General features: G+C 48.1%; 1 protein-coding gene across 1 annotated transcript in view; it reads right to left on the bottom strand.

Moving 5' to 3' along the window:
• The window catches only part of LOC131898250 (S-adenosyl-L-methionine-dependent tRNA 4-demethylwyosine synthase TYW1), a 79,859-nt gene that overhangs the window by 63,075 nt on the left and 3,018 nt on the right, over positions 1-13,766 (bottom strand). The window contains exons 3-7 of the mRNA XM_059249365.1: positions 11,636-11,758; positions 6,981-7,082; positions 5,934-6,128; positions 4,554-4,838; positions 207-329 (exon numbers count right to left, since the gene is read on the bottom strand). Of these exons, the coding sequence (XP_059105348.1) occupies positions 207-329; positions 4,554-4,838; positions 5,934-6,128; positions 6,981-7,082; positions 11,636-11,758 (828 nt within the window). The remainder of the gene's footprint in view (positions 1-206; positions 330-4,553; positions 4,839-5,933; positions 6,129-6,980; positions 7,083-11,635; positions 11,759-13,766) is intronic.

Below are 13,766 nucleotides of genomic sequence, written 5' to 3'. Positions count from 1 at the left end.
CACACAAAACACATACATGAAATAAATGTCATTTTCATGTAAATATAGAAAAAAAAGTAAGACAAACAACAACAAAAACAGAAACCCTTCCAGGTAGCAGATAAATTAAACTGCCTTCCCTCTTCAAACCACAACTATACCGTGACAGATTCTGAGAGTTGAATGAACTACAGGCTCCGACTGCGGTATCCCCCAAACAGCAGTACCTTTTCCTTCTTCATGGGGTGCATGATGTTGCCCAGGTCCTCGACATCCACCACGGAATTCAGGCTCTGGTAATCCTGGGTCCCCGACTCCTCCTCACTGCTGCTCTCACAGGGCTCTTCCTCCTGCAAGGCAAGTATTTCAGAGCCCCACACAAGGCTGGTCCCTCACTCCTTCTTCCACGGGGACCTGACTGTTTTATTGTATTTGGTTGACTTTGTGCTGCCGGGGATGGATACCCCAGCCTTTCACGATGCTGGGCAGGTGTTCTGCCACTGGACAACACCTCAAAGGACCTTTACAGTGCTTTTGTATGATCTTTGTCCCCTGCTTTTTTTTTTTAATTATCATTTATCGTGTGTGTGTGTGTATGTGTGTGTGTGTACACAAATATCACAGTGTGCTTGTGAAATCCATCATCTTTTTCCTCTTTGTGGGTTCAGGGATGGGACTTAGGTAATCAAGCTTAGTGACAAGTGCCTTTACCTGCTGAGGCATCTTGTTGGCCCCACCTTTACAGTATTAATTTTTAAAAGTATAAACCATCTTAGGTCTCTGGCATCTGAGTGATTCCTGTGAAAAGGCATCACAGAGTGGGGCTGGAGAGATGGCTCAGTGGTTAAGGGCTCTGACTGCTCTGCAGAGGACCCAGGTTCAGTTACCAGCAGCCACATGGCAGCTCACAACTGTCTCTATGTTGGTTCTAAGGTATCTGGTGCGCTCTTCTGGCCTCCACAGGCACTGCATCCACATGGTACACATACCTACTTGCAGGCACTCATAACAAAAATAAACATTAAAAAGAAAAAACTCAGAGTGACAAAAACTAACACTTCAGCTAACCTCCCATGTGAAAACAGAATGAACAATGCGCAGAGAAAGAAGATGCCAGGGAGAAGGTGGGAACAGTGGGCTGTGGGGTAGATCACTATGACAACACTTCCTAGCAGGCTTGAGGCCAGTTCAATCCTCAGTACTGAAAGCAGAGATGGGGCAAGATGGTGCAGTGGCTAACGGTGCCTGCCACAGAGCCTGAAAGCCTGGGCTCTATCTCCTGGATCCACGTGGTGGAAAGAGAGGATCGAGTTCTACCAGATGTCATCTGACCTCCATACATGTGCAAGAGCTCGCTCTCTCTCTCTCTCTCTCTCTCACACACACACACACACACACACACACACACACACACACACACACACACAGAACTTTTTTCTGGGAGGCAGGCAGAGTCTTCTTTGCTTCTAGATGACAGAATAGTAATATGTCACAAAAAATGTCCCCCAACAAAGGGCTATCCATATATGGCAGTGGCCCCATGAGGCCGTACTGCCTGTAACATCACAGCCCTCGCTCTCTCTGTTTCTTTTAGTATACGTGGTGAGGTCCACCCAGCACTGGAACAGCCTGAACAGCTCACAGCTCAGAACACAGCTTGAGGTTAAGTGTCATGTGCCTGTGACTTGTCTCTACAAGCAAATACAGAGAAGTAACTTCAATTTACTGCTGTGTAAGGGCCCAGGGTGAATACTTCCAGCAAGATAAGCAACCCCAGTCTCAGCTATACAGCTCTGCCACTGCACTGTGCCAATACAGAGGGAGTGAGCACAGCTGGGACCCCAAACCCTTAAGGAAAAAACAAGTCTGGTGGTGTGGATAGTGTTTGCAGAGCGTTCACAAAGCCCTCGGTTCCATCCCCAGCATCACACAAACCTGACATGTGATGCACACCTATAATCCCAACACAATGAAGGTGAGGACCAGAAGAGGCTCAGAAGTTCAAGGTCATCTGCACTAGACATCAATCAATGCCACTTGAACTATCTGAGACCCTGTCTCAAAAGTAATCAATTTACTTGGTAAGACACTCAGCTGACCATCTTGGGCTCTTCTGTAACTTATGCTCAGAACCACATCTTTGACAGAAATGAATTCACTACCTCTCAAAGGACCTCATTTCATCTTCACATAAAATCTAATCAAAACTGCCATTACCTTGGCTCTGTGACCTTCAGAAAATTTAAAACCTGTCTTCAATAAAAGATGAATGCAGAGGACTCGAGAGGCGGCCCAGCCGTTGCAAGCACTGGCTGCTCTTGAAGAGAACACGGGTTCGGTCCCCAGCACCCACACGCTAACTAACAACGGTCTGGAACTCCATTTCCAGGAGATCCCACGCCCCCTCTGGCCTCCACAGGCACTGCGTGCATATGTTGCACAGACATACTTGCAGGCAAAAGACCCATACGCATAAAATTTAAAAAAATAAATGAACCTTTAAAAAACAAAATAAGTTAAATGCAATTCATGGAAACCACTGGGGTTGGAAAACTAATGTGAAACATTCCCTTCTTCCCCAGAAAGACTCCAGTCCAATATAGCAACTCATGGGTACAGGTACTACAGAGTGCTCACGCTGTGGCTATAGAGTTTAGGAATCAGTAGCCACAGGAGGCTGCCTCCATCACAGAACAACTGACCAATCATTAGGGAAGCAAAGCTGTAAGGGTGGATGAGGAAAGACATCTTAGTTGGTGGGAGGTGGACAGCAACAAGAAGCCACTGAGAAATTACTAGCAGACTGGGAAGCAAAGCGTGGGGGTGGGGAAGAGATGTGGGAAGATCACATCCTGGAAGGAAAATGGCAGAGGCTTCTAGAGTGGCTGAAGGAGGCTCGGGAAACTGTGTGGCGGTTAAAGGCTTGCTGTGCAGGGTTCGGGTCCCTGGAATCCCCATCAATGGCGGATGAGCATGACAGCCCACCGTACTCCAGCCTGGCTGGAGTGCAGAGCAAGCTGGCTACTAGCCGTAACTCTCTGAGCTCTGGGTTTGATTGAGCTACCCTGCCTCAATGAATGTGGTACAGGAATGACTAAGGATGATTCCCAACATCCATTTCTGGATCCACATGCATATCCACACATGTGTATGTGTGCCCAAACACACATACATGCCCACAAAGCATGCAAAAACATGCATACACACACATGCACACCACTCTCACACACATGAAAATGGGGGGAGGGGACCCCATTTTTAAAATCTTGTCTGAAAATGGAGCACTCCAGCTTGTGTATGCCTGGAACAGACAGGATAACTGCAGTCCGCAGACTGCAGAAAGGAGTAGCTACAGTACCCTAGGGAAGACAAGATGCTGGCTGGGCCCGGGTAACGGCACCTAGGCTCTGCACCAAGGACACCAGTGCGGCCACACCCTGGTAACGAAGAGATGGAAGAGCAGGAGGAAGATGGAGAAACTGAAGAGCGGACAGGTGCTGAGGTTGGGTAGAGTGGGGTCTCAACTGACACAGTACTGCGAAACTGCTGGGCGTGGCGGTGCACACCTTTGACCCCAGCACTCGGTGGCAGTGAACTCCACACCACCCTGGTGCACATAGTTAGTTCTGGAACAGTGAGGACTACATCCTGTCTTTTCTTTTCTTTCTTTCTTGTTAGTTATTTGTTTTGCTTTGCTTTGTTATTAAAGACAGGACTTCTCTGTGTAGCGCTGGCTGCCCTGAAACTCATTCCCTAGACCAGAGTGGCCTCGAACTCACAGAGATCCGCCTGCCTCTGCGTCCAGAGTGCTGGGATTAAAGGAGTGCGCCACTACCTGGCCCTGAGATCCTGTGCCACAAATACTTCCTCCCTCCCTCTCCCCACCAACGTGGCAGTTCTGAGCTCCCTTTCCCCCTCTTCCCTCCCTTCCCCTTCACCACTAATAAAACTTTCCATGTAGAAAAAAAAAAAAAAAGATTGAGTATCATGGCCCTGAGTTTCCAGTCCAGTGCTTAGAAACCGAGGCTAGCTTCAGCTACATAACGAGTTCCAGGCCAGCCTGGGCTACAGAGCCAGACCCTGTCAAACGAAGGGGAACACGGAGAGGGAGGAGTGAAAAAGGAGGGAGGGAAGGAGGGAGGGAGAGAGGGAGGGAGAGAGGGAGGGAGAGAGGGAGGGAGAGAAGGAGACTGGGGTGAGGTGGGGTGGGGTGGGGTGACGAAGGTGAAGAGAAGGAAGAGGAGGAGAGCAGGAGGGAAGAAGGGAGGAGAAGGGAAGGAGAGGAGGAGGAGGAGAGGCAGGGGCACGTATCTAGCACATGGCTAGCACACGGTGTAAGTCACAAGCTGCGCTCTCTCTGAAATAGCTGCACCTGAGTTTCAGATCTTCTAACTAGGGCAGAGGTGAAGCCAGGTATAGCCACACAATCACACAAACACACACAGGGACACACAGAGGACAGGCACACGTGCTCGCTCGTTCTCTCTCTATCTCTCTCTCTCTCTCTCTCTCTCTCTCTCTCTCTCTCTCTCTCTCACACACACACAGAATGAGAAAGGAACAGAAGCACACACCTCCGCACCCCTGGGGTGCAGTTCGCCCTGCAGGTGAGGGCGCGTCTCTCCTGAGCCGGGCTGGGTGGCCTCGCACTTGCCCCTCTTGCAGTCCCCACTACAGGTCTTCTTCTTCTCCCCCCTCCGCAGGGCCTGCAGCCGGGAGAGGAACTTGGCCTTCCAGGCTGTGAAGTCGGCCTCGATGCTGCCATGTTTGCTCTGAACTGCACTGCGATCTCCCTCCCCTCGGGTGAGCACCCGCTGGGCGCCGAGCATCCAGAGCCATTTGTCAACATTCGTGCTGACCTTCAGGGAAGAGAGAGAGAGAGACTGAAAAACCCACAACCCACAAATACACAAACCAAAACCCAGTCTGTCCTCTAAAGCAGGCTTCCAGTCTGCACTGCAGAAACCCAGTGACTCAGCCCTGCTTAGAGCGGCTGCTGAAGGGCACAGCACAGGGCCACAAAATGATCTTCAAGCTCCAAGTTGAGCCTCGTGGTACAGGCCTGGCGTCCTAGCTACTTAGGAGTCAGAGGTGGGAGGATCTTCAGGTTCAAGGTTTGCCTGAACTCAAAATAAGTTCAAGGCCAGCCTGAGCAACTTATGAGACCCTGTCCCAAAATAAAAAGGCTAGGGATATACTTCAGTGACAGAGCTCTTGCCTAATGCACAGTAGACCCAGGGGTCAGTCCTCAGCACTGCACAAACCAGGTGTGATGGCACACACATCTGTATTCTCAGAACTCTGAGGAGTTGAAGGCACAAGGGTGGGAAATTCAAAATCATCCTAGCTGGGAATGCAGCTACGTGCCAAAGCATCTGCCTAAAATTCCCCAGTGAGGGGCTGGGGTGTGGCTCAGTGGTAGAGCACCTGCCTAGAATCCCCCAGTGAGGAGCTGGGGTGTGGCTCAGTGGAAGAGCACCTGCCTAGGACCCCCCAGTGAGGGGCTGGGAGCATGGTTCAGCAGCAGGGTGCTTGTTTAGCATGCTCAAGGCCCTAGGTTCCATCACCATAAAGGAACAATATTAATGTAATAATTCACTATTACTGGGGCAGGAGAGATGGCTCAGTAGTTAAGAGAACTGGCTGTTCTTACAGAGAACCCAGGTTCAGTTCCCAGCACCCACATGGCGGCTCCCATCTGTCTGTAATTCTGGCTCCATGCTATCCAACACCTTCTGACCTACACAGAGACCAGGCACACAAGTGCTACAAAGACATCCAGGCAGGTAAAATGCCCATACAAATAAAGTAAAATTTAAAAAATAACAGTAATTTAAGCAGCAAAGTTTGTAGGTTCACTCTCATACACATAGCATGGGTGAGACTTCGTCTGTCTGTCTGTCTGTCTGTCTGTCTTTTGGATAAAGAAGGAACTGGTCCTATAACACACCCACCTTGTTGAAGTGGCTCCGGTAGGCAGAGTCTCCCAAGCCAAACACTGCATACCTCAGACCTTTGAGGTAAGTTTTGCCAAAGCGGAAATCATTAGCCGCTTCCTCCAGCCACTTGCAAAACCACTCCGCACTCTCAGTAGGGCGGCCGTCCGTGTATGTAGCAAGCAGGAAGGCACAGACATTTTTACTAGTGATCTAAATAAAACAGTATATACATCAGAAGGATACTAGAAATAAGAATGATTATAAGAATATCAAGACACGATGGAGAAGTGACTCAGTGGTTAAGAGCACCTGCCGCTCTTACAAAGGACCCAAGTTCTAGTCCCAGAACCTACACGGGGGATCAAAACCAGCTACAACTCCAGTTTCAGGGGGTTCAGCAATGCCTTCTTCTGGCCTCCACGGGCACCAGCCATGTACATGGTGCACTTACAGACAGACAGGTAGGCAAATACTGATATTCAAAAAATAAAGACATAATAAATCTGTAAAAAATAATAATACAAAAGTTATTAATTATCTAAGTGAAGTTCATTTCTTAATGCTGGCTCAAGCTGAGGGAAGTGGCACACCAGGAATCCCAGCACTCTCAAGAGGCAGAGACAATAGGCTTGCCTCTGTCTGAAGTCAAGCCAGGGCTACAGGGCAAGAACTTGACTCAAAAAACAAATAAATCAAAGTTTCTGAGTCATAGTGGAAAAGCTTCCAGTTGAAATGGCTCAGCAGGAAAATTCAATTTATTTTGGAAATTCTAATAACCCCACAGGACAGGTGATCAATTAAATTTGGGTTTTACATTTTTATTTTAATTGTGTGTATATGTGTGGGTATGTGCACATAAGTGCAGGTGCCCAACGAGGCTCCAAGAGGGCACCATGTTCCCTGGATCTGGAATTATGGGCAGCTGTGAGCCACCCAAGGTGGGTGCTGGGACCAAACCTGGATCCTCCTCAAAAGCCACATGAGTTCTTAACCGCTGAGCCATCTCTGCAGCCCCAAATTTGGGAGTTTCAATTGAAGAAAAAAACAAAGACAATCACCGACCTCTCCTGTCAGACTGTCGTCCGGATCATATTCCTTCAGATTAATAACGGCCACAGGCAGGTCCAGAGAGGTGACTGCTTTGGCAAGAGTCACTGCAAATCCCTAAAAAGGGGGGAGAAAATGAAAAATAACTCTTCAGTGGCCCAAATAAGGAAAGCTGCTGTTTGCTCCAGCTGGCAAAGGATCATGGCGGCACTTGTGGTGGATGCTTCTCCAGCAACTTTGTCCCGAGTGTTCATCATGAACGGGGTATTCTTACAGAGGTGAGGCACTGAGTCAGATTCCCAGTCTATAAAGGTGTGTACGGGGCTAAATCCACACTGACTTTGCCCAATAGGAATAGAAAAATTGTGAAGAGGATGGGAAATAGAGAAGCTGGGGGCTGGTGAGATGGCCCAGCGCATAAAGGAAGGCACTTGTACCCACGCTTGATGACCTAGGTGAGATCCCTGGGACAAACAAGGTAGAGAGATAAAATTGCCAGGCGGTGGTGGCACACGCCATTAATCCCAGCACTCGCGAGGCAGAGCCAGGCGGATCTCTGTGAGTTCGAGGCCAGCCTGGTCTACAAAGTGAGTTCCAGGACAGGCTCCAAAGCTACAGAGAAACCCTGTCTCGGAAAAAAAAAAAAGAAAAGAAAAGAAAAGAAAGATAAAACCAACTCCCACAGGTTGTTCTGACCTACACACGCCCACACATACACACACACCCTCTCCCTGAATAAAAGCAATAATTTTTTTTTTTTTTAAAATGAAGCTAGACTAGGGAGATAGCTCAGTGGGCAAGGTGCTTCCCACACAAGCACGAGGACCTGAGTTCAAATCCCTAGGATCCATGTAAAGCCAGACACAAGAGCACACAATGGAATGCCAGTACTCCTCCAAGATGGGACTTGGAGACAAAAAAATCCCTAGAAGCTAGGAAGATAGCTGGCCCGTGGTCCACAGCCTTAAACAACACAGACCCAGTCTCAAACAAGGTGGAAAATGAGGACAAACACCCAAGTCTATCTTCTGACCTCCACCTGTACATTCTGGCACATGTAGATAGATAGATACACATAGATACACACACACACACACACACACACAGAGACAGAGAGAGAGAGAGAGAGACAGAGAGACAGAGAGAGAGAGAGAGAGAGAGAGAGAGAGAGAGAGAGAGAGAGAATAATGTTTAAATAAGAAAAAGCAGCTGAAACCAGGCATGATGGTATGTATTTATGATGCCAGCATCCAGAAGTCAGGGACCGGTGGCTCCCTGAGTCTCGCTGGCCAGCCAGCCTAGCCTATTTGGAGACTCCCAAGCCAGCAAGAGACCCTGTCTCAAAAACACAAGGTAGACTGCACCTGAAGAGCATCCAAGGTTTTGTTTGTTTGTTTGTTTGTTTGTTTGTTGGGGGGGTGGCAGAGTGTCAATCCTAGTGAGACCAGAAGGAAGTCCAGGTCAACAAGACTCAGCAGCCAGTGCTGGTTCGAACCTCTAGAGTCAGAGCCCAAGCACTTTATTTCTGCCATATTTAAGCCCAGCACAATTCTGGAAAATAACTTTCCTGATGATAATTAACTCGGTCCCACATGTACAACAAAGCTTCAAGACATGATTACAGTGAAACTCTTTTCAAAGTGCATATGGCCCCCTCCCATAAAGATGGGCTGTACTGACTAAGACACAGTGCTCGAGATGAGGGTCTAGGGAGGAAGAGTCTGGGATAAACATAACAGCCTGAGGAGTCAGGTGTGGCCTGGCCCTACAGACAGCACAGAGGTCACCAGGCTATTAACCACATCCATTCCTAGCCTTCTGGGTGGAAAGCAGGTTATACATCTCTTCCTTTGAAGAGATGACCCTGCCTGTTTAACATTCCCAGTTTCCCTAGTGCTTATCTGTGAGCACAAGGATCCCATGTGCTGTGCAAGGGAGTATTTGTTTAACTAAGTAAAGATGTGTTGCTTTTGTTTGATGCTGCATTTGTTTAATTTATGTAAAGATGTGTTGCTGTTTTGCCCTGCCTGCCTGAGGCACCTGATCGGTCTAATAAAAAGCTGATCAGATAATAGGTAGGCAGAGGAGGGACAGGTGGGGCTGGTGGGTAGAGAGAAAAGGGAAACCAGCCAGCCAGCCAGGGGCCAGCCAGATGGGGACCAGCCAGCCAGACACAGAGGAAGCAGGAAAGCAGGATGGACAGTATGCAGATGAGGTAAACTAAAGTTAAAAAAAAAAAAAAAAAAAAAAAACTAGCTAGAAACAAGCCTAAGCTAAGGCCGAGCATTCATAATTAATAGTCTCCATGTCATGATTTGGGGGCTGGCGGTCCAAGAAAGCCTGCTACGCTCGTGACCTCTACACAGGTTGTCCTTTGGCTACCACATGCACATGCGTACAAACACAGCTGAGGGGTGGGGCATGAGAAGCTAGCTGACAGACAGGAGGAAGTCCTGGAGGCGATGTCATGTCTGACAGAACCCAGGGAGGCTCTGGGCTGGAGTCAGCTACAGCAAGAGATAGGAGGGAGGAAACAGACAAGCTATTACTGCATGGAGGAAGATGCAGAGGCAGCAGAGCCCAGGAGGCAGCTGCCCTCTAACCCCAAGGAACACACTGTCAGCTCTCCCAAGCACAGGAAGGAACCAAATGCTGGAGGAAAGTTCAATTTCCAGGCAGGTTTTGACACTCAAGAAAAACACCCTCCTTTTTTTTCCGCTTGGCAGTCCCAAGACATGGCCCCTATGACCCCTAACTGTCAGCTATAGGCACTTCACTGACTGGGCACTCAACATGCCAGCCTCACTTCCAGGCAACAATGCACGGCAGCCAACAAGATGGACGGAGCCCTGGTCCTGAAGAAGCTTCTGGCTTACTGGATGGATGGACAAGAGTCAGGAGAAGATACAAGACAGTGATGAGCACCATGGAAGAAAATACTCAGATGGATGGACAGAGTACAGGCTGGGGCAGGGAGAGCGTGCTCACTATACACAGACTGTCAGTATGTTGTGTGATACTTTCTTTGTGTTCTGACAAATAAAGCTTGCTTGGAGTCAGAGGGTGGACTGGAGGATTGGAGGACTGTAGGGAGGGGGACAGGAAGTGGTAAGGCAAGGCTAGCATCTCGGCCCTTTTGGTTGGAGGAACAGAAGAGGTAGGAAGTCACTGATGGCTGCTCCCCTGCTGCTTTGATCTTTCAGGTTTTTACCCCAATATCTGACTCCTGGTTTTTACTGATAAGATTAATTAGATTTACACATCATCAGTACAAGAGCATATATGAAAAGATAAGCAGTTGACCCTTGTTACTAAGCACAAAGTCTCAAAAAAAACCCGAATTTACTATCTTGCCAGTGACATGACTCACCAGAGAGGGCCCTTAAACGGCTTCAGGATAGAGGCTGGCAGCCAGAAACCCCAACCATGTGACTGGAATTTAATTACCAATGACCACCAATTAAAAGGAGTCATTGTGTGATTAATATGTCAAGATAAAGCCTAAGAATTACTCAGCAAAGGTCATTCTCTGGTACACAGAGAATTTGAGGTCTTCCTGGCATAAAAGATAGCTTGTCTGAAAAACAAAAAGACTTTAAGGCTCTGATTGGGGCCAGTGAGAGGGCTCAGCGAGTAAAGACACTTATTGCCAAACCTGATACTCTGAGTTTAAACCCCACCCCCAATCTGCACGGTGGAAGGAGAGAACTGACTCCTGCAGGTTGTCCTCTGGCATCCACACGTGTGCCCACATACATGCTCATACACACACTAAAATAAATAAATTTTTTTAAATGAATAACGATAATGAATATTATCCTGAACAGGCCACCTGAGACGGTCTCAAAATAAAACAGCTCTTCTGTATAATATCCACAAGAGGGCAGTAGGACCCTCTTTAGCAGCACACAAACTAACAGCCCTTGCTTTTTTTGTTGTATTGGGTTTGTTTTTTTAATGATTCATTCTCATGGTAGCCTTACTCAGTCTTTTCCTAGAAAGCACTCAACATTTGTGACCTTCATTGCAGGGAAGCAAGTGACACGAGGATCCGCGAAGAGAAGCCAAGGAAGGGACTCCGGACCACACATCTCCAGTTTGAATCCACTGTTATGGTAGGTTCCATCTACGTTCCCTGCCTTTAGTACACTGACTGCATCGAATAGATGTGCGAACTTGCCAGAGATGGGACCCATCCCTAACACCATCATCGTGAGTCACTTTTCACTAGTGTATGACTCTTCTAACCAAAAGAAGAGGCACAGGCACAAGGAAACTACAAACGCAGCCCACCACACCCCCAAAAAAAAACCTCAAACATGCTTCATTACCAGTGTTCGGCAATCTTTCTCCCTCACTGTGAGGTTCTCACATGTGAGATTACAATGTCATGTCACAGTGTCTCAGGGTTGGATGTGCCTGAAGCCCACGTCCCATCCCCAAGGCCAGAATCTCCATCCTCCAGAGGCAGACAAGGGCTTCGGGGCCCTTCGAGCTCAGGACCTACAGACACTGGATCCAACAGAAGGAAGCCATCCACCATTCCAGAAAGGAACAGAGAGAAGAATGGAAGGACTGCAAGAATGACGAAACTCACTGCTAAAGGAGGTTTCTGGAATTTTCTTTAAACGCTGAGAAACCAAAGGAGAGGCATTGTTCAAAGCCCTCACCTTCGCAGTGCCGGTCTGTGAACCGTAGAAAATCTTCACTCCAGACACATGTGACTCCTTCTTCTGAAGGGAGAGGGAGCTGCCGGTAGCTCCTGGGACACTTTTCTGCTGGGAGCGAGTGACCTTGAAGGTAAAGAAGAGAAGGGAATCCATCAAGACTCTCCCTCACTTTGGGAGGAATAAAAACGAGCTCGGACTCTGACTCTGTGATTCTCTTCATTTTTCTGGGTGTACCCCTCAACTCATCCTTGTGATCTCACTGGGTCCTTAAAAGGCAGGACCCACCTTTTTCAAACTTACATATACCCATTCCCTGCAGAGGAAAGCTGTAGCCTACCTGTTTATGGAGGACTGGTTCCAGGACAGATGGACACACATAGCTACAGGACCTCTTCCCTTAGGGAGATGTACACAATGTCTACCCCTCCTTTGTGAACTCCAACAACAAACCATTCCACCGAAGCCCAACCTGAGGACCTTAAAGTCCCAGCCCAGAATGGAGGATGACTTCCCTACAGCTGTGGGGTGGAGTCCTCTGCTCAGGTAACCTCCCACAATCTCTAGACTCCAGCACCTTCCAAGACCACAAGGCTATGTGTAATCAGAACAATATTACATACAACTGGCCAAGAGAAATGAGGTTTGGGGAAGCAACCAGAATCTCAGCTGGGTCTCGGACCACCTCTCCTCCTGGAAGGGAAAATCAAGTCACCAAGCCTGATCTCCAGAGGTCTCTTGCAAGCAGTCACAGGCTCTGATGAAGCCAACTGTTACACTCAGAGGATATACACATACATACACACACACACACACACACACACACACACCCCAACAACAATATTCAAGTAATTTCCTTTGGCTTTTTTTTTTGGGGGGGAGGGGGTTGCTGTTGTTTTGAGATACAGTCTACCTGTGTAGCCCAGGCTGGCCTCAGACTAATCATTATCCTGCCTCAGCCTGCAAAGTACTGAGATTACAAGCCTGCTCCCTCCACCCTGACTTCAAATGTCTCATTTAAAAAAAAAAAAAAAAAAGGCATAGAATTTACTTAGAACTTACACACATCCTCCCAGATACTTTTTTTTTTGGGGGGGGGGGGGTTGGGTTTTTTTTGGGGGGAGGGACAGGGTTTCTCTGTGTAGTTTTGGTGGCTGTCCTGATCTCACTCTGTAGACCAGGCTGGCCTCAAACTCAGAGATCCGCCTGGCTCTGCCTCCTGAGTGCTGGGATTAAAGGCGTGCGCCACCACCGCCCGGCTCCTTGCAGAGACTTTAAACCATCTATAGATACTTACACATTTGATCCAATGAAAATGTTATATAGTTTTTACAGTTTGGTTTTGAGAATGTTATTGTCAACTCCTTTCTCCAAACTAAAACATTCCTTCTGGCAGGGAGGCTCAACAGAGGCATGAAACTCACAAATTTAGGAGACTCAAGAAGCCCCCACCATGGTTATGTAAGCAGCAGACGATTGCTGGGGAGAAGAGCTCCCCATGGAGCTGCCTGTGAGGTGTGCAGGAGCCTTCAGAGATGTTCAGTCATCACCCATGCTGGTGATACAGATTCCCATGTGGTACTCGAGCTGCTGGCAATATCCCCAATAAACTGACAGGCTCACAAAGCCCGACTTGAATGAAAACATTCCTTTAACTTTAGTCTGCCACAGCCCTCTCTCCTGAGGTGAATAGAAACAGTATCTAAGAAAAGGTCACATGGCAAATAAGGAGATCTGCACAGTTGATAAAGAAGTTTGGCTGTGTCTGTGTGTCTGTGTGTCTGCGCGCGCACGTGCGTGCGCAAGCACACCTGTGAGTCAAATGCTCATGGAGGATAGAAGAGGGTGTTGGATCCCTCAGCACTAGAGTTACAGACCATTATAAGTCACCTGACATGGATGCTGAGAACGGAGTTTGGGTCCTCTGCAAGAGCAACACATGTTCTTAACTGCAGAGCCTTCTCTCCAGCCCACATCGAGGTTTTATGTAGGTTCTGGGGATTGAATTCGGGTTGTCAGGTTTGCATGGCAAGAGCTTTGACCAGCTGGGTCATTTCCCCAGCCCAGTTGCCAAATATTTTCTATTCTTTTGGTTTAATCCTGAACACCACCAGAATAAGGAGGGCAAACTGTG

The sequence above is a fragment of the Peromyscus eremicus genome, chromosome 23 (genome assembly GCF_949786415.1).
Source record: "Peromyscus eremicus chromosome 23, PerEre_H2_v1, whole genome shotgun sequence".
Classification (NCBI taxonomy): Eukaryota; Metazoa; Chordata; class Mammalia; order Rodentia; family Cricetidae; genus Peromyscus; species Peromyscus eremicus.
The sequence above is the reverse complement of the archived record's forward strand: the minus strand, read 5'-3'. Positions and strand labels throughout refer to the sequence as shown.